The sequence below is a fragment of the Balaenoptera physalus genome (genome assembly GCF_965194825.1).
Source record: "Balaenoptera physalus genome assembly, chromosome: 11".
In the NCBI taxonomy this organism is placed as follows: Eukaryota; Metazoa; Chordata; class Mammalia; order Artiodactyla; family Balaenopteridae; genus Balaenoptera; species Balaenoptera physalus.
Window position 1 is genome coordinate 2,835,377 of NC_138896.1, and position 24,163 is coordinate 2,859,539.

General features: G+C 43.4%; 2 protein-coding genes across 2 annotated transcripts in view; one reads left to right on the plus strand and one right to left on the minus strand.

Moving 5' to 3' along the window:
* FAM217A (family with sequence similarity 217 member A) lies at positions 1 to 19,247 on the minus strand. The gene is given in 10 exon segments (XM_082413336.1): positions 1 to 374; positions 378 to 559; positions 562 to 1,416; positions 1,419 to 1,531; positions 3,906 to 3,973; positions 4,071 to 4,145; positions 4,780 to 4,793; positions 4,961 to 5,045; positions 6,148 to 7,813; positions 17,454 to 19,247. Coding segments are annotated over 9 exon segments (1,491 nt in total). The 5' UTR covers positions 6,196 to 7,813; positions 17,454 to 19,247; the 3' UTR covers positions 1 to 323.
* The window catches only part of LOC309637980 (testis expressed protein 56-like), a gene marked incomplete at both ends in the record, with an annotated part of 6,101 nt that continues 1,184 nt past the window's right edge, over positions 19,247 to 24,163 (plus strand). The window contains 1 exon segment of the mRNA XM_082413447.1: positions 19,247 to 19,473. Coding sequence (XP_082269573.1) covers positions 19,247 to 19,473 — 227 coding nt within the window.

A 24,163-nucleotide genomic window follows, 5' to 3' on the forward strand; every position in this document is an offset into this window, starting at 1 on the left:
TAAGTGTATTATGCCATTTATTGATGATGGAATTATACTGGGAAACAATCACAACAAAAGAACCATCTTGAATAGAATGGTTTTCTAAGTGAAACATTCCTTTGAAACATAACATGTAAGAGACTCAAATATGTCATCAGGGAAGCCCTTGGTTTATATGTAGACGTCTCAGCCGCGACTGTCTCAAGTTCCACTCCACAGCACATTCAGGAATATTGTGTGTGTGTGTGTGTGTAATACCTGTATCTCGGAATAAGGAACCATATTTTAGCCAGGCTTCTTGGAATAGACTTGCTCACGTTGAGATGCAGGAAAGAAAAGAGTTATTTTCGGTCAATGGGTGAGCACTTATCCTTAGCTATCAACGAAGGTGATTAACAGTTTAGCTTCTGAATACAGAATGGTCTGTTCAGTACCATGTCTTTTCGGTAAAGTTTCTTTCTGGTCCTTGGTGGTGCCTTAATTTCTTCCCTCTGATTTTCAGGAAAAGACAGAGGTATAGGTGAAACTGGTGTAGGAGACTTTGGTGGCAGACATCTGGTTGAGACCATTTTAACCACTGAGTTGTCTGCGCAGGAGCAGGCTTGGCTGAGAGTTCTTGGCATGGGTTTAAAATGGAGACCTTGGGGTTCTTAAAGTCGTCGTAAGCTGCAATCACCTGTTTTGTGGTGGGTGAGGTTTTCAGAGCCGGTCTAGAATTCCACCTGTATTTCCCAGCACGGCTGCAATTCCACTTGGGAGCATTGTATTCAAGCTTGCAAGAACCAGAATTGGTTTTCCTTTCCTCATGACTTTTCTCTACACAAGTTGGCTGAAGACCCACAGAGTCGGAAGGTTTGGGCTGTCTCATTTTGGGTGCAGCTTTGGAGGAGGCGGGTCGTTCGGCGGCTAAGGGAGCACAGAAGGACGTCTGCAGTCTCGGCTGTTCTCTCTGAATAGTCACGCGCTGCAATCTCTCCATGTCCAGTAAACGAGCTACCAAATGTTCCAGAGAGCTGTCGAGAGACTCCATTGTCATTTTCCAATTTTCAGATTTTGAGATGGCTAATTTGTGCAAGTCCAGGGTATTGAAAGGAGAGGGAAGAAAATCAGGATATGGAAATACTTCACTTGGTTCTTCTGTGAAAGAGTCTTCAACATTTTCTATTGTTTCTGGCTTTAAGTTCAGGTCCATCTTTTTAAAATAGCTGAGTAAAGTATCGTTTGCTTTTTCATTTTCTGATAAATCACTTTCATCTGTTAAATTTTCTTCCACACTGCTGTTTCCATACTTCAGATTCCAATTTGGCGCAGTTAAAAGTTCGCCACTGTTGTTTCCTAGAGTTGAGCATAAATTAATATGAGGCTCATTTCTGTCCTTAAAAAAGTCTCCATCAGCATAAGGCCAGCAGTGACTTAATGGCGTCTGCAGGGCAGGGCAACAAGCCAGTTGTCCACTGAAGCACTTGTCAGTGAGTGGTTCACAGCGAAGAGCCTTATGTGATTACTGGTCACATGACAGCCAGTTTCCATTGAAGATTTTTTGAAATCCCTTTAAAAATGATTTATTTAATAAATGGTTGGTTGCCTAGAATTAAAATGCTATTAAAATGATAATGAATAAGAAACCTTTATCAAAGACTAGCTAATGTTTGGTTCCCAATGGCATATATGTATCTATCTGTAACAGAAACATGTTAATTTTCAAATACGTTCTAATTATATACAGCTATATACATATTTTAAAGTACAGATTCAAACAGTAACTGGGCATCCCTTTGTACATGCACAGGTGACTAGATCATTATACCTACAAATGGCTAACTGGCTATGAATGGCCACTAGGCTGAAAGTGTCTAATTATAGCTATTTGCCTGTGAATATATTGTACGTTCAACTATGATGTCTGAAAAGGAGGCTATCCAACTCAAATTGAAATTATAGTGAAATGTTATTGACCCAGAATTAGATAAAAGGAAACTCTCAAAGAATGTAGTTAGGTTACTTAAGAAGGGCTTCTACTTTAGCCACTGTGGTTTTTTAAAAATTATTCTAACAAAAAAGGAAGCAAAACAATGTCTGTCAAACAAAAATTATCCCAGATATAGTCTATTGTAATTTTCATCGGATTGTGCTCTTTTATTTTAGGACTAATACTTCTAGGTATTATATTCAAATGAAAACTGCAAAAAAGCCAGGCCACAGAATACTGAGTTTACAGTTAGTATTTTTTTAAAGCTTACTAGAAATACTGCCATGGAAAGATCTGATGCGTTAATTGACATATTTATAGCCCCATTATCTTCCTGCTGCTTTTAAAGCCAATTTACACTAAAGACAACAAAGCAGTCTTGAAGGATTTTAAAAAGTACAGAAAATAATAAAAATTTATTTATTTAGCTAATAAATACTACAGGTTTACTGACTTGCCTCTGAAAAACCACAGGAAAATCACCTTAAATCTATAATTGATAAAAGACACAATCCATGTAGTACAGTTAAAAAAAAAAAAAGCATGGAATCTGGATGTGGAAGACCTAAGCTTGAACCCCTTTGCCACCAACGAGCAAAATGGAAGTTATAATACCCACCCTGGAGGTGGTCTAAGAAGCAGACAATTATATGAATGTACTTTGCAAATTGTTAAACACTAAATGAAAGCTGTCGTGACTTTTATTCTCTTTCCTTGTTGACAGCATATTGAGGAGAAACATCTCAGTAGTAAAATGTCTCCCTGACCCCAAGCTTCCAACTCTGCACCATCACCAGGCCTCCCCAGTATCAATCACGAACACCCACCAAACGCGTGATTCTGTTTAGTCCTCACAACAGCCCCATGAGGTCGGCAGTTCCATTCTCTACCTTTGACAGACGAGGGAACTGAGGCCCAGACTGGCTGAGGTCGCACATCTCGTAAGTGGTGGAGCTGGGATTAAACCCCGGCATTGGGTCCCACGTTCACGTCTCCAACCACTGCGCTCTGCCGACTCATTTACGTCCTCTCACGTCACTTGACCTCTTCCTTTGAGTTCCTTCTCGTAAAATCAGGCTTCCTCCCCCCATCACCACCCGCATCCCCAGGACGTGAGTCACTACGATCCCCTTCCCGCCTCTTGGTTCTCCCCTCAGTGTTAGCGCTAGGTGAGCTGTGTCCTGAGGCGCACAGCGGAGAATCCTCAGCCGAAGAGACAGCGGCTGTCCAGGGAACCACACAGTTGTTAAAAATGGGGACAAAAGAAGGGAACGCAACTCAGCATCCCCGTTAAATAATACACTATGTAAAAGCAACACCCAGCGGTGCTTGATACATGTTAATTTCCACGGTGCTCAATACACGTTAATTTCCCAATATCAGTAACCTGCGTTTTGAAGAAGGCTTCTAGCTGGTTCTCACGCACACCAGAGTTTAAGAACCAAAAAGTAAGAATTCAAATCCCAGGAAGGGCCTGAAGCAAGGAAGGGGGTCTGAGAGCGTGAACCAAGCTTTCACATCCTGGTTCAACCGTCTGTCACTTGTCACCTGCTTCCATGTCCTCATCTGTAAAATAGGGACAATGGCAACAGCACCTCCCTTACAGGACTGTCCTGAGGGTTAAATGAGTTAATACGCGAAGGAACGAAAATCATTCCTGGCACGTGAATTATTACTTTCCTATTACGGCTCCTTTTCACTCCAACGAGAAGTCCGAACCCTCTCCATCTAGACCCTCCTTGTAAAGGCCCAGTCACCTCTTCACCACACACTGTGCTGTCTGCCAGCCACGTCCTATTTTAGGGCGCGTCTCTATAATTTCCCAGTACTTGCGCACAGTACTTTTTTCTTCTGGTTGTGTTTTTGGCCTCGTACTTCAGCTGAGCAGTTAACTCATCTGTATTTAGATTTATTTCAGTAATTTAGGGGTTTACAAACATAAATATTCTCTCACCTGTTCTCCGTGGCACTTCCTTTGCTGAGAGGATAACTCCATAACCGGAATATCCCTTGTTTACTATTCTAAGAACAGGAGAACCATGGACAACATTTTAGTCAGTAACTGCATGCTTTTTTTAAAAAAAATAATACTTTCACAGTGTGATGAATAAAACCCTACCTGTGTTGTTTTGGGAGCATGCTCTGACAAAGTAAGTTCCAGCATGAGTTGCTCTACTGGAATTTCCAAATGGTTCTATAAAGCAGCAGAAGACTTTTAAACACATGACATCTCTGTTCCCGACTCTTGTTCTAAGAATGTATAGTTCTTGTTCTAACCAAGCAATATATAGTAAAGTCCTATAATACTCCCTCATGTCCATATAAATGGTTTTTACTGACCTCAGTAGGAATTAGTATAATCTGTTTATAAATATCAACTAAACAGTGTTAACTAATAAGCCTTGACTATCATTAAGATTGTCTTTATTTTATTAAGTTAACTGTTTTATATCTTGATCAAAAAAAGTAAATGAAAGATTAATTTTTTTCACTACTTCAAAACAAAATATAACCATTTCAGCTGCTTCAAGATATCTTAAGGGCTGAGACCACTTCCCTTTTGGCAGTGACTGGAAAACATTATCTTCGCTACAATGTTAATTTCCATTTATAACACTGTTATGCTGAAAAAAAGTAATATAGTAAGATATTTAATGACCAATTTGCAGCCTTGTAAAATAGTAAATAAAGGCTTTGACTTGTTTGAAGAACTCTATAGAAATAAAATTTAAAAGTTTAACTTTGAGGAAAGAAATTTTCTTTAAGGAGCATACATGGTAATGTTAAAATATTTTGTGAATTACTTAAAACCAAATATTTATCCTTACCTTGTTAATTTTGCCTGAAAGAATGTGTATGAAAAAAAAGACAATTAATAGGTACATAAAACTGGTGATATTCAAAACAAGCCCCCTTTAATATGAGTGGTTGTTCATATTGTAAATTAGAATATAAATTTTCATATATTTATAAATATAAGTATAAATAGACACATCGAGGATTTCTTACCACCTGTGGCACCATCCCTTTCAGGTGGGAAGTTTTTATTTTCAGGAATGGGTACTTCTGTATCCAAATTCCAGTGAGATAAGTTCTAAAACAATATTTGTTTTAGGATAAACTTAATGTAAGAAAACTTTAAAAGCTCAAATACATAATTTTACAAGTCCCTTGGTTAAAATATGACAAAAGGCACAAAGGTCCATGACCGGCCCCCCTCCCTCCTATAAAGGACACTCAGCATTTGTGAGGAGGGGGCAATGCTCTCATCAAACTACTATCAGCTGGATAACTAACACCTCTTAGGAAATGAAAGGCTTTTATAAGAATTTATGATTTCATTCACAGTTTGTTAAAAATAATGGCACACAAGTTTTCAAAACTTGTGATTTAAAAGATATGATAAAACGTCCAGTTCACAATGGCACAGTCACCAGATTTTATATATCTGAGTACCAGATCTGAAAGAGTATAAGAATCTTTCCATCAACCGAACAAAAGTCTCACATACTCCACACTGACCAGCCCACCTCTCATTCTAGACTCCAGACGCTGAGAAACACTTAGGAAATATTTTTTAAGGCAAAAAATGAATAAGGATAGGTACAATATCTATTGAGGATTTATGTTCCAGACACTGTGCTGAGTGGTATGCGGTAAAAGCATGGGGTGTGTGCAGGAGAGGGAGGTGATCATTTATCCTGGAAAGGGAAAGTGAAGGATGAACTCAGTTTTTTTTTTTTTTAATCTCAAATGAGAAAATCCTTTGCAAACTAAACTCCAAGCAATATACAAATGAAAGGTAGTACTAGGTATTATCTCTGCACTAAGGAGAAATGGGGACAAATAAGCTTAAGTACAGGATGAGGATTTAATTGAGCCACAAGGAAGTTCTCTCTCGATAGGAAGGAGAGTTGAACATTGGCACGTGGGCTGCAGATTATCTTTCTCCGGAGGTTCTCATGAAAAATAAAATTAATAAAATTCTCTGCTCTCTGAGATAACATGCATTGGATCTAGTCACCAGGGGAGCTCTTTAAAAATAATAGTTGAAAAAATGGCACAGATTCTGATTCAGTAGGATGAGGCCAGATATTTGTATTTTTAAAGTCTCCTGACAGATTCTCAAGCTTCTCTCAGCTCTGTAATTCTGGTTCCCTAAGGTACAAAATAACCTGTGAGAGAAATAGCCTTACCTTAACAGGATAAAGGGGAGCTGATGAAAACCATGCTGTTGAGGTCATAGAATAAAAGTAACCAACTTCGTCAGCCAGTAAGGAAGGCTGTCAGTAGCCCGTGAAGTCAGCCAGACTGCAAACTGCCTACAGGGTGGGCATTGGTTCTACTATTTGATATCCACCTGCCTTACCAATATTTTTCACAAAACACGTGTGAGAAAGTTTAAAAGGTGAGCACTGCCCGACGGTTCAAGGTGGCATGTTTCACCAAATCCAACTGCAATTAGAAATGCTTGGAGGACTTCCCTGGTGGCGCAGTGGTTAAGAATCCGCCTACCAATGCAGGGGGCACGGGTTCGAGCCCTGGGCCGGGAAGATCCCACATGCCGCGGAGCAACTAAGCCCGTGTGCCACAACTACTGAACCCATGCTCTAGAGCCTGTGAGCCACAACTACTGAGCCTGCGCTCTAGAGCCTGTGAGCCACAACTACTGAGCCCACGTGCCACAACTACTGAAGCCCATGCGCCTAGAGCCCGTGCTCCACAACAAGAGAAGCCACCGCAATGAGAAGCCCGTGAACCGCAAAGAAGAGCAGCCCCCGCTCGCCGCAACTAGAGAAAGCCCGCGCGCAGCAACGAAGACTCAACGCAACCAAAAATAAATAAATAAATAAATAAATTTTTTGAAAAAAAGAAATGTTTGGAGATTTACAAAGAAGCTGGTTAGCTTTTCCTTTGTTAAAAGACAAAAATTTTCAGGGAACTCTACTCAGTACTCAGTAATAACCTAAATGGGAAAAGAATTTGAAAAAGAATAGATGTTTATGTATAACTGAATCACTTTGCTGTACACCTGAAACTAACACAACATTGTTAACCAACTATACTCCAATATAGGATAAAAATTTAAAAAAAAAAAAAGAAAAAAATTTTCCATTCGGTATCCCAAATGCACCAAGAGGTGAAAGTCCAAGCTGCTCCCAGAGGGAAAGCAGCGGGGGACGTGGCAGGAAGCTTCCGCGGAGTGAGGCCTTGGCCGCCGGGGCTGCTCCCCGACGCTGCGCCCCCGGCAGCTGCCGCACCTCTCGGGAGACGGACGCGCGCAGCCTGGGGCCGCTGTCCTCACCATTTCTCCCCCCGTCCCGCTTCTCTGTTTCCGCACAATCCTGCACAGGTGTGGGCCAGGCACGCTGAGGGTACGGCACGAGGCTGATCTCAAAGAGCGCGTGAACTTCGGCTCCGCATCCAAAGGGGGTCAGGAGAAAGCGTAGGACGCGGGAGAGGGGGCCTGTGGGGTGAGGCGGGGTAGCAACAGGAAATTAACTGGAAGCCAGAGGCGATCAGACAAAAACGAGGGGCACAGAACAAGCCAGGTGGAAGGTCTAAGTGACAGAAGAGTAGGAAGTGAAGGTCTGAAGTGAGAAAGGAGATAATTTCAGACAGGACGATAAAACACAAATTAGAAAAAGTATGGTGAATTATCTGGAATTAAAACTCAGGGTCGTGAACTCTGCTCTTACTGATTTAAGCCAGGTGCTCCGTTTGAAAGCAGGATGAACCTTACGCACGGGCACAGCCGACACTCCCGCATGCCGCAGAGGTACCAAAAGGCCCACTGTTTTCCACCCGAACTATCCTGCTATGGCGCCCACTCCTGTTTAAGGCAGAAGTCTCCGAGAACTACTGTGTAATAAAACAAGTGAAGCAATCTTTAAGGCGTTGCTTAAACGGATTAAGGCATTGCTTAGGGCATGGGTATCCGCAAAAAACCACAAACTGAAGCCACCGCAGTACTCAGTGTCTTTGCTAGTCGTTCACAACTGTCTGTCCCCTAGAGGAAGGGTGGGTCCTGAGGACGCAGAGAACGCAGCTCAGGGATGCTCTGCATCAGTAAGAACCGACCCACCTGCGCCGCGCCCGGGCGGAAGGAGCGGGAGGGAGGCGCGCGCGGGCGCGGGGGATGCGGCGCCGCGGGGTGTGCGGGGTGAGAGCCCGGCCCGGCCTCTGGGACGGGGACCCGGGGCGGGGCCGGGGGGGGGCCTCCGGCAGGGCCCGGCCGCCTCTTACCGCTCGGCGCCGCTGGCCCCTGGCTCGTCCCCGGCGGCGTCTCCGCGGGCGCTGCCGCCCCGAGGTCCCGGCCGCTCCGCGCGCACAGCCTCCAACTCGGCCCGCCTGCAGGAAGGACAGAGGGCAGCGCGCAGCCGGGATACGGCCGGCGGGGCCGCGACCCCGACCCCTGACCCCCGACCTCGACCCCACCCGCGGCCCCGCCCCCTAGCCCCGCCCCCTCCCCTGACCCCGCCCCGCCCCCTCGCCGGACCCGGACCCCAGACTCCGGCCCTGTCCCCGACCTTGAGCACAACCTCGCCCCCGACCCCGGCCCAGACTACGCCGGGCCACGACCCTGATCCCGATTCCGCCCCCGCCCCGGACCTCTCCTCGGACCCGGGCCCCGCCCCGGCCCGGCCCCGCCCCCCGCCCCCGCCCCGGCCCGGCCCCCAACCCCCCGCCCCGCCCCCGGCCCACGCCCCGCCCCTGCGCCACCAGGCCGGGCTGTGTGTCCAGTGCTGTCCACGCTGCCAACATGCAGTGTCCCCATAACTGACGTGAGAGCAGGAAGGTGTCCCCGCCGAGCGCAAGCCCGCCTCTGGGCGGGTCCTCATGAGTCCAGATTCGATTATATGACAAAGCACTGACATTGGAGCCAGAAATGGGGGTGGTACTAATGCATTCTGTGCGTGTAACACCCCAGTGAGGCTGGTAGTACTGGTTATGCCTATTTTATTAATGAGTAACCTGGGCCTTAAATATATTAAGTAAGTTTTCCCAACTTACAATTACTTGAAAAATAGTGAGTGGGGTAAATGTGGGGTCCACGTATCCCCAGCTGACACTTCCTATAAATATATCTAGGTGGGAAAGATTTTTTCTGTTCCCTGGCTGGGAGACAGAAATGATGTGTGTATGTGCACATGCGTGTGTGCATTTCACACGTGTAGCTTACACTTCTCCCATCTTCCTTGCTCTCTGTTTCTGCTTTTACCTTTTGTTTCAGAACTTGAGATGCTTCCTGAGCCCTTTAAGTCCCTCTGAGACGTGTCATCCAGGAATACATCCTCCAAGATCCTCTTTTTCTTCCTTCACAGAACATACTCTTAAAAAGCCTCCTTTCCTATTATTGTCCCCGCTTGACACTTCTTCCTTCCTCTGGAAACTTTCTGAACGCTTTGCATCAGCATCAAAATCCTGCTTCCTTCCCCCCCATCACTTGTTGAACTGATAAAGTTTTTAGTGTCGCACGTTTAACACTATGGTGACAGCACAGACCCTGCGCGGTATTCACGGGGAGCCAGGGACAAGGGCCAGATGTGAAATGTCGTGGATATGGAGGAATGCAGGGAAACAACCAGAGAGCTTGGGTTGAGGCTGGTTCCAGTCTGGTTTGCCTCTAGACCAGCCTTGAGAGCCAAGGCATGAGTTGGACGTAGGCTGTTTTCCATAGCAGCTCAAGTCTTCGGCCCAGGAGAATGCACTGTCCTTCTTGACCATCCCAAGGCCCCCATGGGGATTCAGTTTTGAGTAGTAGCTTTAGCCTGTCTTACTTTCATCCTGTATCTCTTTATTAACCCAGTGAAGCAGGGCCAGGTTGACCCTGTCTCATGGCATTTAACAAACTCTTCTGTCAGTTACACCGGAGGTGGTCTGAATGGGTGGAAGAGAAGGAAATCCTAGGAAATCCAATCACCTAGTGGATAAGATGCCTTGCTGCCCACCTCGGTTTTTCCTGCTGTGACAAAGGTGACAACATTGACCACCAATAACTCTTTTGGAAAGCACTTTGATGTACATTCCTTTTCATTGTCCAGGTTTATGCAAAACGTCAGGAACAACAGTGCTTGCTTTCGATCAGTAGTTATTCTGGAGGGAAAAGCTCTCTATTTCAGCCTCCCTCTGTCAATCCCTTTCCTGGTTTACATTTCCATGCATTTGTCTCCACCTCCCTTGATTTTCCCTCCAGTATTGCCAAGCTCATGGCTGCTCGTGTTCTACAGTAGAATCTTGTGCAGCGTAATTAAGTACATGTTTTCAGAAAGTCAGGACAATCTTTTCTAATTAACAATGTGCATTTTTGTTCTCGAATAAGATGCTAAGTCAGTGGGAAACATTCCAATTTAATTATGGGCAATTTGTATTCGGTGTATTTAGATAACTAGTCTTTCCCATGGCCAATCATATTTATCCCCAATTTCGGATTCCATTTCTGTGAGCGTTTACCTTAAATAGCCTAACTTTCTTGTCTGTGTATAATTCTGCTCTGAGAAATATACATGGAAATGTTTTTAGTTAGAAGTTGTGTTTTTGTTTTAAAAATTAACCTTTAACACTTTTCTCCCTTATTTGGGAGGCCTCCATTTTGTCACAAAAATATAAGAGATCTTGATTAAAATCTATTTATTCCCAGAAGGCATGTGATAGTGACGTATATCAATATATTTCCAGATGTAAGATGAACGCAAACATCAGTAAATTCGACATCTGCATCTGTTGCAGCTTGGGCTTTTGAATCAGTTCTCATTCATATATTTCCACGTTTAGATTTTTCTGCAAGATTTGATTTCTGCAGTCCAAGTTGCTTTATACCTCTTCCTGTCCTTCAGATGCCTATTCTCTCTAGCTGTGTTTTCTTAGCCTTATATCACGAATTCACTTTGAATTTTGGTTTGGGTTTCAGGATCAGAACTTACTTTCTGGTGCCAGGAAAGCTGTAGCTTAGATCCTCTTTCTGATAGCTGGGACCTTCCCATCTCATCTGCTTGGAATGGAATGCTCTCTTTAGGATGCTCTCTTTCAGAAACTTTGAGATGATCTTTTCTCTTTGGATGTCACTGAATACCCTGCCTTCTGGAAGCCAGCTGATCTTGTCACATCCACTGTGGCAGAGCGGGAGGGGAAGGATTTCGGGAGACACGACAGCCCTCTTTGGAATAAAAAAAGGAATTGCTGTTTACCTAAAAGTTGTGAGTAAGAGATCAGCCTACCTAGAAAAACAACCCAGAGTCCTGCAGCTGCTCTGCTGTGGGATCAGTTTAGTTAATAACACACGGCACCTGCACGGGGCTGCTGGCCTTCAGAGCAGTTCAGCGTCATCACAGTAAGAGAAGGAGCACGGGCTGAGGAGGAGTCTTTCTGATCTTTTCTTGGGAGAAAATAACACTTGATCACAAATTCAGTTTTGAAAGGTCAATATACCTACCAGTCACTGAAGAATAGAACTGTAAATAAGAGGAGTTCGAAGCAAGATACACAATGGAAGGTTTTGTCTCAGCAGCAGCACCGCAGGCTGAGACCTGTTTGGCTGCTGTGAAGATCACACAGCTAGTTAGCAGCTGGGCTCAGCAGCCTCTACTCTCAGGTAAGACTGTTAACTCCCATCCCCGACAGTGTTCTTGCCATTGCACCGTAATCAGAGAAAATGAATGAGATTTGACTCCTTGAAGAAGATGTACCCATGGCAGGAAACATTTCTCCCTTGGACAGTTTATTTAAAAATAAACGTGATCATTGTGGCCTCCTGATTTCAGCCAAGGTCAATAAACTTCAGATCGCTAGAAAGAGTCCAACAGTTGTTATTTAGATCAATGGTTAAGAACATATGGATCAAATAGAGAACAGACTTGTGGCTGCCAAGGGGGAGGAGGGTAGGGGAGGGATGGAGTGGGAGTTTGGGATTAGCAGATGCAAACTATTATATATTGGATCGATAAAGAACAAGGTCCTACTGTATAGCACAGGGAACTATAGTCAATATCCTATAATAAACCATAATGGAAAAGAATATGGAAAAGAATGTATATATATGTATAACTGAATCACTTTGCTGTACAGCAGAAATTAACACATTGTAAATCAACTATACTTCAATAAAATGAATTAAAAGAAACATATGGGTCAACTTATGTGGATTGAAAAAAATCGATTTTAATAGATCACTTCCTTGGCCTGTTGAATGTCTTAAGACATGGTTTGTTCCTTCCTATTTATGTAAATGAGGATTTAGAGTAATCCACCCAAATCTGCTTGGAAGAGAGAAACTTCTGGCTACCAGAATATTCTACCCACCTCACCTCCACCAATTCCCTTCTCGCTCCAAAAACACCTATGAAATGATGAGAATCACATTCTATTCCAGTAGTTCTCGTTAGTTCTATACCATATTTTAAATATAGTTCTATTTAAAGTATGCCTTTGTGTTTACTTTTTAAAGTTTTACTTTTTTTTAAACTTATTTATTGGAGTATAATTGCTTTACATTGTTGTGTTAGTTTCTGCTGTATAACAAAGTGAATCAGCTATACATATACATATATCCCCATATCTCTTCCCTCTTGCGTCTCCCTCCCACCCTCCGTATCCCACCGCTCTAGGTGGTCACAAAGCACCGAGCTGATCTCCCTGTGCTATGCGGCTGCTTCCCACTAGCTATCTATTTTACATTTGGTAGTGTATATATGTCCATGCCACTCTCTCACTTCGTCCCCGCTTACCCTTCCCCCTCCCCGTGTCCTCAAGTCCATTCTCTACATCTGCGTCTTTATTCCTGTTCTGCCCCTAGGTTCTTCAGAACCTTTTTTTTTTTAGATTCCATATATATGTGTTAGCATACGGTATTTGTTTTTCTTTTTTCTGACTTACTTCACCCTGTATGACAGACTCTAGGTCCATTCACCTCACTACAGATAACTCAATTTCATTTCTTTTTATGACTGAGTAATATTCCATTGTATATATGTGCCACATCTTCTTTATCCATTCAATTAAGAAGTGGCATTTTGTATCTCCTGTGCTGGGCACCACGATACCATCATGATTTTTTTACAACCCTGGCCGAGGGTTCTTAAGTTTGGTAAAAAGCTGGCAAGCACTCCCAGCCTTTTCCGCGGCACCCTTGGCTCGCGTGGCTTTCCCCATTTCTGACCACTGTGGAGTGTGATTGTCCGGCCAGTTCACAGAACAGAGCAGTTACGGTGAGCCTGGCTTGGAACACGCTGAAACGAAGGAGACGCTCTAACAGACCTCATTGTTTACATTTTTGCCCCAAATCTGGGAGTAGTCCTTGGCAACTTCTGTCTTTTTTGGGGGCTGTGCTATCAGGTGTGGTGGTTTAAGATTATTTAGTACGTCTACTGTCCCCTGCTTTTCTTTGTTTCTTTTTGTTTTTTGATTTCTTAATTTTTTAAATTTATATCTTATTTTTAAAAATTGAAGTATCGTTGATTTACAGTGTTGTGTTAGTTTCAAGTGTACATCAAAGTGATTCCATTAGACATATATATATACACATATCTATTCTTTTCAATATTCTTTTCCATTTAGGTTATTACAAGATACTGAGTATAGTTCCCTGTGCTATACAGTAAGTCCTTGTTGTTTCCCTGTTTTATCTTTCCTCTGCTTTTGGTCCGCAATGAAGGATGGCTTCTACAGTAAAGCCAGAGCTGAGAATTTTTGTTTGTTTACTTTTGTTTCCTTGGTGTTAGTTTGGACATGAGAATAAGAAGCAGGTGAGCTTCTTACCTGCGTTAATCTGGACATTTCCCCGGTTGTGGACGGGAAAGCTCTTTCCCCAGTTCCGCTTGAGAACTGCGCTGATGTAACCACACTCCCTCAGGGCCTGGTCGGTCTGTGGAGCCTAAATTATGTTCACACAGGGTGCACGGCCTCCACAGGGGCCCAATGGGAAAATAACACTGACGTGTGCCCGCCGGGTCCCCCTTTCCTTTAGGAAAGCACCCCGTCTTCCTCAGATACTGTCCATGTCCAGACAGGAAACTGGGGTTTCTGCCTACAACCCCTGTCAGACTTGGGATATTTGTGAAAGGCTGATTTCCTCTGGTGGGAAGATGCAGGGTGAGCTGCCGGTTCCAGGCTAAGCTCTGGGCCATTGTGACCCTCGGAACGCTCAGGAGTCAGAGATCAGAAGACGGTTTCCATGGTACCTTCCTGGAGATGAAGGAAAGCTCGGAGAGAGAGCACTTGCGAGGGACTCCAGCCTTCAAGTTCTCCGTGCATTCTTCTCCGTAACTTAACGGGTCAGCATGGGAACAGCCAGGGACGATCAAGTTGAACTGAAACTCCCACTCCTTGAAAAACCTAAGACCCCGAAAAACTATAACCATCCTGAGGTTCTCCGTCACACCTTTGAGACTCTGTCTAACCTTCACAAGCTGCTTCCAAATCGTATGATGGAGCTGCTCTTTTCCTACAAGAGTGCAGAAGACAAGACAAAATGTATGTGGGCAGAGGGTAGGTGCCAACTCTTTTTAGAAAGCGTAGACTTTGTCGTGGTACCCATGGCCCCTCCTTTAGCCACGAGTGAGAATTCAGTCTTAGAGAGCAGGTGTGGTCCATCCTTGAGACCCATGGCCCATCTTGATCGTGCTGTGGGACCCCCTGCTCAGGGCTCATGTGCAGTTTACCCACACACTGACTTGACTTTCCCATCGCCTCCTCAGGTTCCTTCTGTTTAAGTTGGTCTTTTATGAACCAAGATAGTTCTGTCACTCTTCTTCAGGCAGAGCGTACCTGTGGAAAGATGGAAAGGGGACTGAATGGCAGATACCAGTAAATGTACAATTTCAGCTTTAGATCTGATTTTAAGATTAGTGAGAGAACTTCCCAGTTGAAGGTCAGGCTTTGAAGTTTATTCCCTGGCTCTATTTCCTACTCCTCCTTTCTGTCACCAGGATTGTACCACCCCTAGGGAAATGCTGGCCATCTCCCCGGGGCATTCTAGGCAAACTTTGCCTTTCACAGTATGGAGTGGGCTGCCCGCTCCGGATTCTGACCCAGAGGGTGATAACGGCTGACTCACAGAGCTGGGTGGAGCCTGCCTCCTGGGGGGTTCAAGGCCAAGTGAAGGGCAGAGGGAGATGGCAGCCACTTGTGCCCCAAGAACTTAGGGAGCAAAGTAGCAGCTGCCACAGTGATTAATACACAAGTCCTGGGTAGGAAGGTGGGTATTGGGGTAATGATTTTAAAACATTATGGCCAATTTGGCCATTTGTATTCTAATTAATCCCTAATCCCTGAATCCACGGTATTGTGAATCAATTGCAAGATCCAGATTACGCTAAAGATTACCTAAAAATCATCAAGAAAAATGTAAGCAACCTAATAGAATAGATAAGCGTTATAGACAGGCAGTTCACAAGATGAAACACAAGCCATCAATAGGCATGAAAGATGTTCAAGCACTCTGGTAATCAAGGAAGTAAAAGATAAACCAAGGAGATCCTTTTAGGCTATCATAGTGGTAAAATTTAATTATAAACATGTGGGGAAATTAGTATCCTCACAATTGATGGCATGTTCCTTGATTCAGGCTCTTTCAAAGAAACTGTCAAAATTTTAAATGTATGTTGCTGGCTTATTGAATGAGTTGAATTTGGTAAAGAGTAAGCAGAACGTAATTTTCTTCTTCTCACAACTGCCGCCTTGTACCCATTCTGTTGATCTTCGCTCATCACCTTTGGGTGAAATTACAAGCAGATCTCATAGCTTTCCTGGTCATGCTCAGGTAATAAAAAGTCCTCTCTCATATCCAAACTCTAAACCCTCGTCCAGTTTGAAGGCTCTCTGCTCTCCACTTCACCGGCCTGATTTAGACTCAGAAACTGGCAGCAGTTCGGGCCATGTGCAGGATTTCTTCTTCTTGCTCTGCCCCCTCCCTTGGTAGCTACTTTTAGGTTGACAAGGGTGAGGGTGGGAGGAATGGGAAAACTTTTCCTCGATTGGAGAAACATCACGTTGTCATCTGTCATTTGTGGTCTCTGGAGGGCGGCTGCCTTCAATCGCTGACCTTTTCCCTCCGTGGCATTTGTGTGGGTTCTTTGAGGGCTTCCACTGCTGGGGGTCTCACCTGCACAGCCTCCTGCTGACCTCTCCTCCACCCCCCCGCCGCCGCCCCGGCGTTGGCACGGTACACTTCCATCCTACTTCATCCCAGATTGCCTCAGCCTTTAACGGAGTCCTCTTGAAATCCTATGCAAGATAACTCAAAGCTGACTCCTTTCTGGGAGCTCGGAGGAAATTTGACCCCTGTCCTCTGACCTTCACCCGGCTGGTGAAAGTATAGCTAGTTTCCTGCACTGACCTCTTTTCTCTGTGGGCACAGGCAGCTGCGGTCCCAGCCCTTTACCATTAGACCTTTCTGGGTGTTACGGGTTGAACTGTGTGCCCCCAAAGATATGTCTAAGTCCAAACCCTCAGTATCCCGGGATGTGACCTCATTTGGAAATAGGGTCTTTACAGAGGTACAGATGTGATTAAGTTAAGATGAAGTCATACTGGAGCAGGGTGGGTTCTTAATCCAATATACTGGTCCTTATAAGAAGACAGAGACACACAGGGAGAAGATGGCCACGTGACGACAGAGGCAGAGATTGGAGTGATGCATCTGTAAGTCGAGGAACACCAAGGATCCCCCGCAAACCCGAGAAACTGGGGAGAGGCGAGGAAGAATTCTCTCCTGGAGGCTTCAGAGGGAACCCAGCCCTGATGACACCTTCCTTGGCTCTGGATCTCCAGCCTCCAGGCTGTTAGACGATACATTTGTTGCTTAAGCCCCCAGTTTGTCATACTGCTTTATGGCAGCCCCAGGACACTAATACACCAGGTGTCAGGGGACGCAGCCCGGCTCACGTAGTTCTCTTAAAGTACCTTCATTTGCCAGGAGGAGGGGAGATGCTACAGTACCCAGCACTACAACAGCTTTGCCTAAAGAAGTCTTCATGTGCCAAAGAATGTTTAGCTTTTTCTTAGACAGATAAGTTTGTTGTTCATAGCTGGGTATCTGGCGCCACTGGATTTTTTCAGACTGTGTGGCCTTGGGACAAAACTGAGACAACAGAAAAATTCACATTTTAACATCCTGCTATATATGCGTGCCCTTCAACTTAGCAACTGCACTTCTAGTTAGTGTCCTAGAGAAATACTGGCACCCGTGCACACAGATGCAGGAACAAGGGTGTGTGCTGAAGCATTGTTTATAATGGTGAAAAACTGTAAACAGCCGAATGTCATTCAACAGCCGAATGGTTAAATAAACCGATACATCCGTACTGTGGAATACTGTTAAAAAGAAAGTTGACATTAAAATATCTGTAAAACACACTGCAGAGTTTTAATAAACAAGCTGCAAAATAAGGAACAATGATTCCATTTTTGCCAAAAGAAGACTATGTATTTGTAAATGCAAATATGTATATAAATGCATAGAAAAGAGTTCCAGAAGAAGACACAGCAAATGCAGGGTGGTGCTTACCTCTCAGGAAGGATAGAGATGGGAGGGAGGAAGATGTTCCCTTTGCTGTTGACTTGAACCAAGAGGACCGCCTGGTATTTCTCCAGCAAAGACGGGTTTATTCAGGATCAGAAGAGAACCGCAATTCGGGGTCTGCAACCTTGGTGAACCACCAGCAAGTCTCCACATGGCATGGGAAGGAGAACATTTTATAGAGGGGAAAGGAAGTTAGGGGGGCAACAAAAATAGTAAACAAAGAGTCTGTGGTTGAGTCCTAGCAGGAAAGAGGGGAATCTTTCTTCTTTCTGGTTGGGCTCAGCTCTGGATGCAGGGGTGAGAGCTCCCCCTGCTGGTCTCCCGGCTCTATTTAACTGAGGTTTCTGTTCATTAATTTTTTACACTATGTATACTTCTTTGTTTGATTTTATTTATTCCAGTGGAAATCTTTCCCTGTGTCTTTAATTTTTGTAACTAAAATGCAATTTTAAAATCGAAAATACAGTGAGCATTTATGTGAGGTTGGAGAAGTGGGTTTTGATTTCCCAGTGATATTCTAGTTATATGTTGATTTAGAGTTTGTTCTCTTAGCCTCCCAGTGTAGACATGAATAGATATTGATACATCTTTAGCAACTGGCAGTGTTCCTGCCGTGTAGACTGCTGTCCATTTCATTAGATTTGAAATTCTGACAACCAAAGCAAACCCTATGCCCTTCCTATTGTTGGGGCAAGCCCGTGGGAGCTTCCGGGTGGCCCAGCTGTGCGGTCACTGAGCTAATAAACTGCTGCTAAGAGCCCTGGCCTTCGCCCGCTGGGCAGGAGCTGCATATTCCAGGCCTGCTCTTGCCTCACTTGGAGTGGTTTTTCTGGCCTCTAAGGATCAATCTATTCAGCAAGTCATTAAGCCATTTAGTCTGAATGACAACCTATGGTCCCTTGAGCCAATCTTTGTTCCTTAGGTCTCTGTCAATTACCCTGCCTGGGAGGGACCTTCAGGGATTCAGCCTGAGAAATAATGGGGGCTGGACGAGCACTGATGTAATTCCTAATCCAATGCAGGGTCACCCTGAGTCTCTCTGAGGCTTAGCTTCTCTTCCTACGGTAGGTGTGTAACAGCTTAGTTTCCACGCACCCAAATGGATTGCAGAGATGCTCATAGTACAGCCTGCAAACTGGCTTTTGCTTCTCAAATTCTTACCAGTTGGCAAAGAGATAAGAAGCTTACACTACAAGACAACTCAGCTATGTCACTAAACACGCTGCGTGGTTCAACTGACTCCCCTTCTCCTTCCCTCCCTCCCTCCCTCTCTCCTTCTCTCTCTCTCCCTCTTTCTCCTTCCCTCCCTTCCTTCCTTCTTTTTGGAGAAGATGGTTTTAATGAAGGAAGGAAGCAGTGTACTGCATTACATTCTGGCACAAGCTCTTTGTCTCACTACGGATGGGCGACTTGGTTAGGGGCCACCTGAGGTCAGTGTGAAGCAGTGGATGTGACGTCAGTGCAGAGTGTGGTTAATATCGCTGAAGATAAAAATAGTCCAGTTACTTACCGTTCCTTTGAGAATCATGCAGAGATTACACCAATGACCGTCAGTACCTGTGGTAGTACGAGCGCACCTGCTTTGTTTGTTCACTCACTCATTTCTTGCTGTGCATCTATTAGATGTCTAGAACCCGGCTACGGTCTAAATGTTGCTCACTGCTATTTTTGGAATGAAGAAATGGCAGAGACCTAAACAGCGATTAAGTGGCACAAATAGTCTTTCTCAAATTAATGACATCTTACTCTTGCTATGCAAAGATGGACAGGAACATTGAATTGTATTAACGATTGTTCTATTACCAGGTGAGAATTCTGAATTCTCTGGCTTAGAAAGGATCTTAGAAAGACATCAATTTCCCAAAGAGATTAATCTGACCCCCAAACCAAGCAGTATGCCCCTGTGGAGAAGAAAAGTCAACAACAATGCAAATCAGGGGTGGAAGAAATGCCATTTGTGGAATAAAAACACAAAGGAGCCTCCAATGTCAACCATAGTTGTCAGGTAGGTGCCTAATTTTTGCCCTATGCAGGCATATTTAGAGATGTATAGGATGACCACAAACTCTCTTTATGCCTTAAAAAGCTAAAAAATGACTTAATGTTGTCTTTGGCATATACGGTCAGTGTGAAAACAAGCATTGCTCTGTATAAAAGCACATGAGCCCCGTTTTCACACCTCCCAGTGTCTGCAGGAGCCCTCATTGGGAGAAAACTCATGGAGACTGGAGCAGGTGCGTAGGTTCCCCATGGGCCATCGCATTCCAGGTCAGTGAGCAGAGACCTAGCAGGGCTGGAGAGGGATTCCTAGGGACCCAACCACCGAGCTGTAGGGCTTTTATGCTGCATGAGTTGGGAAGCACCAGCCCACCCCAAGCATGACCAGGGACCTAGGAGAATATCATATGAGTGGTAGAACTTTGGCTTTACACCTAGTCTACAAGATTTCTTCTTTTTAACGTAAGCATGTACAGCTATAAATTTTCCACTTAGCACTGATTTTACTTTATCCCACAAGTTTTGGTATGTTGTGTTTTTATTTCATTTGTTTCACGATATATTCTAATTTCCCCTTTGACTCATTGGTTGTTTAAATGTGTGTTGTTTAATTGCCGTATATTTGTGGATTTTCCAGTTTTCCTTCTGCTGTTGATTTCTAGTTTAATTCCATTGTAATTAGAAAAAGATATTTTATATGATTTTACTCTTTTTAAATTTATTAACACTTGTTCTGTGGCCAAACATATGATCTTACCTGGTTAATGTTCCATGTGCACTTGAGAAAAATGTGTATTCTGTTGTAGTTGGGTGGAGTGTTCTGTACACATCGGTTAGGTCCAAAGGATCTATGGTGTTGTCCAAGTTCTCTCTTTCCTTATTGATCTTCTGTCTGGTTTTCTATCCACTATTGAAAGTGGGGTATTGAAGTCTCCTACTATTATTGTAGGCTGTTTCTCCCTTCAATTCTGCCAATGTTTCCTTATATATATTGGAGTTCTAATATTTAGTGTGTAAATGTTTATAATTGTTAAATCTTCTTGCTGTTTTGACCCTTTTCTCATGATATTATGTCCATATCTTGTAACAGCTTTTGAGTCTCCTCCCTTTTGGTTACTATTTGTATGGAATATCTTTTTTTCATCCTTTCACTTTTAACTTATGCATGTCGCTAGATCTAAAGTGAGACTCTTATAGGCAGCATATAGTTGAACCTTGATATTTTTTAATCCTGTCAATCTGTGGTTTTTTTTTTAAATTAATTAATTAATTTATATTTATTTTTGGCTGTGTTGGGTCTTCGTTTCTGTGCGAGGGCTTTTCTCCAGTTGTGGCAAGTGGGGACCACTCTTCATCGCGGTGCGCGGGCCTCTCACTATCACGGCCTCTCTTGTTGGGAGCACAGGCTCCAGACACGCAGGCTCAGTAGTTGTGGCGCACGGGCTTAGTTGCTCCGCGGCATGTGGGATCCTCCCAGACCAGGGCTCGAACCCGTGTCCCCTGCATTGGCAGGCAGATTCTTAACCACTGTGCCACCAGGGAAGCCCAATCTGTGTTTTTTGATTAGAGAGTTTAATACATTTCAAGTAATTATCGATAGGGAAGCACTTACTTTTGCCATCTTGTTTCCCATATGTCTTGTATCATTTTTTTGTCCCTCATTTCCTCCACTACTACTTTCCTTTGAGTTGAGTTGATATTTTTGTGTTGACACATTTTGATTCCCTCCTCATTTCTTTTTGGATATTTTCTATGGATATTTTCTTTGTGGTTACCATGGGGGTTACAGATAACATCCTAAAATCATGATGATCTGTCTTAAATTTTTACCAACTTAACTGCAAAGAAAAACTACTGATTTACAACTCTGCCTCTCCATTTGTTATTGATGTCACAGATTACATCTTTATATATTATATACCCATTAACACAGATTTATAATTATATCTTAAGCATTTGTCTTTTAAATCCTGTAGAAAATAAAAAGTGAGGTTACAAAGCAAAATTACAATAATAGTTTTATATTTGTGTGCATGTATTTACCTTTGCTGGAGAACTTTTATATTTTCATGGGGCTTTGACTTACTATCTAGCATCCTTTCATTTCAACTTGGACTCCCTTTAGCATTTCTTGGGGGGCACATCTAGTGGTAATGAACTCCCCCAGATTTTGTATAGGAATGTCTTACATTTCTCCCTCATTTTTGAAGAACACTATTTGCCAGATGTAGAGTTAGCAGTTGACAATTTATTTTGTTCTTTCAGCACTTTCAATATATCAATATATATCCATTGCCTTCTGGCTGCTGAGAAATCTGCTCATAATCTTATTGGGGATCCCTTGTATATGATGAGTTGCTTTTCTCTTTCTGCTTTCAAGATTCATGCTGTCTTTGACAGGTTTGATTATAATGTGTCTCAGTGTAGGTTTCTTTGTGTTTATCCTACTTATAGTTCATTGAGTTTTTTGCATTGCATATCATGTCTTTCCTCAAATTGTGTTAAGTTTTTAGCCATTATTTCTTCAAATATATTGCTCTGTCCCACTGTCTCTCCTCCTCCTCCTCCTGGAATTCCCATTGTGTGCATATTGGTCGCTTGATGGTGTCCTGTAAGTCCCTTAGTCTCTGCTCACTTTTGTTCTTTCTTCTTTTTGCTCCTCAAACTCAATAATTTCAAATGTCTTTAAGTTTGCTGATTCTTTCTTCTTCCAGTTTGAGTCTGCTGGTGAACCCCCCTAGTGAATTTTTCAATTCAGTTATTGTAATTTTTCATCTTCAGAATTTTTTAAAAAAATAATTTCCATCTCTGTTAATATTATTTTGTTCATACAGTGTTTTCCTGATTTCCTTTAGTTCTTTGCCCATGTTTTCCTTTAGCTCTTTTGAACATATTTGACAGTTGTTTTATTAAAGTCTTTGTCTAGTAAGTCTCATGCCTGTGTTTCTTCATGGACTATTTGTGGAGATTATGTTCCTTTGAATGGGTCACATTTCCCTGTTTCTCTGCACGCCTTATGACCTTTTCTTGAAAACTGTGCATTTGAAAGAGCAGCCACCTCTCCCAGTGCTTGCACACCGCTGTGCGAGACCTTGAAATGGTGGGCCCATGAGTCCTGAGATCAGCCCAGGCCTTTTCAGGTTTAACTGGGCATGATTCCTGTCTGGGCCTGTGTGTAGGTTTAATTTTTGTTTTTGTTTTTTTTAATCTCCCCCCCCCCCCCCACTGCTTTTAAATGTCTTAATTTCCCAAAGAGTCTCATTCCAGCTTCTTCTCAGGGTCTTAAATGCTCTATTGTCTTCCTCTGCTTGTAATCTCTTTCTCTGCATCCATGGGTGTGCAATCAGCTTGTACTTTTCATGTGTTTCACCGCCTTCTGTGGCTTCTAGCCCAGGACCCAAACTATGCCAGTGTTTCCATCTGATCTCTGAGTCAGGCAAGATAGCAACCAATCCCTCAGGCAGCCCAGACAGGCCAGAATGTTGCAAACAAGTTCCAGTCTGTTCCTTCCATCCCAAGAGAAGGAGGTGGGAATTAGACTAATTCCTTCCAACCACATCATGCACTGGAGTAGGTGGGGCAAGTGAGTAAAAATGTCACAAAATCTCCTATCATTTTTAATGTAATTTTTTTCTTGATTGGACATTCACTTGTTTGCTGTAGATGTCTGACTGGTTTCTGTAGTTGATTATTTGATGTTTCTGTTGGGCAATGAGGACCTGAAACTTCCAACATCTTGCTGATGTCACTCTGCTTATTTATTTTTCCTAGTATTTTTTCCTCTGTACTTCACATAGCTTAGTTTCTATTGATTTATCTTCTAGGTTCTTGGACTCCTTTGTCGTCTACATTCTGCTAGAGTCCCTCCAGAGAATTTTTTTTTTTTTTTTTGCCACATCATGCAGCTTGTGGGATATTAGTTCCCCAACCAGGGATTGAACCCGGGCCACCGCAGTGAAAGTGCTGAGTCCTAACCACTGGAATACCATGGAATTCCCTAGAGAATTATTTTTAAATTTCAGATTTTCAGTTCTAAATATTTGGTTATTTTGTAGTTTGTTTCTCTGATGAGAATTCATGTAGTTTTAATCATTTCAAGTGTGTTTTTCTTTACCTTGTGGAGCACAGTTATGAGAAAAAAAAAGTCTTTGTGGGACAATTCCAACATCTAAGTCATCTCGGGATTGACGTGTTGTTTTTTCACCTTAGTGTTCACATTTTCATGGTCTTTTGTATGTCAATAACTTTGGATTGTATCATGGACACTGTGAATATTATGTTGCATGGACCCTGCCTGGGTTTTGTTGAATTATCTGGAGAATGTTGATGGTTTTGTTTTAGCAAGTAATCAACCTGCTTAGGTTGAGACTACAAGCTGTCTTCATCTTGGGTTTGTGGTGCTTAAAATCCCAGTTTACTTCCCAAAGCCTTTACCATGTTGGTTTGAGCCTGTCCCACTTGTGAACCTAGGCTGTGTAGGTTCATACCTAGAATTAGGGGAGCATCTCACTCCTTCTCTGCTCTGGAATTCTCCTCTCCAGCCCCAGGGAATCCTTTTCCTGGTTAGATGTTCTTCTTGGCCTCACATTTTGTTTTGCCCATCACACCATGGCAACCACTGCACTGCTGCACAGTTGGGCCTGCCTTTGGGGCATATGTCCCATGCTCAAGACAGAGATCCCAGCAATTGTTTCCTA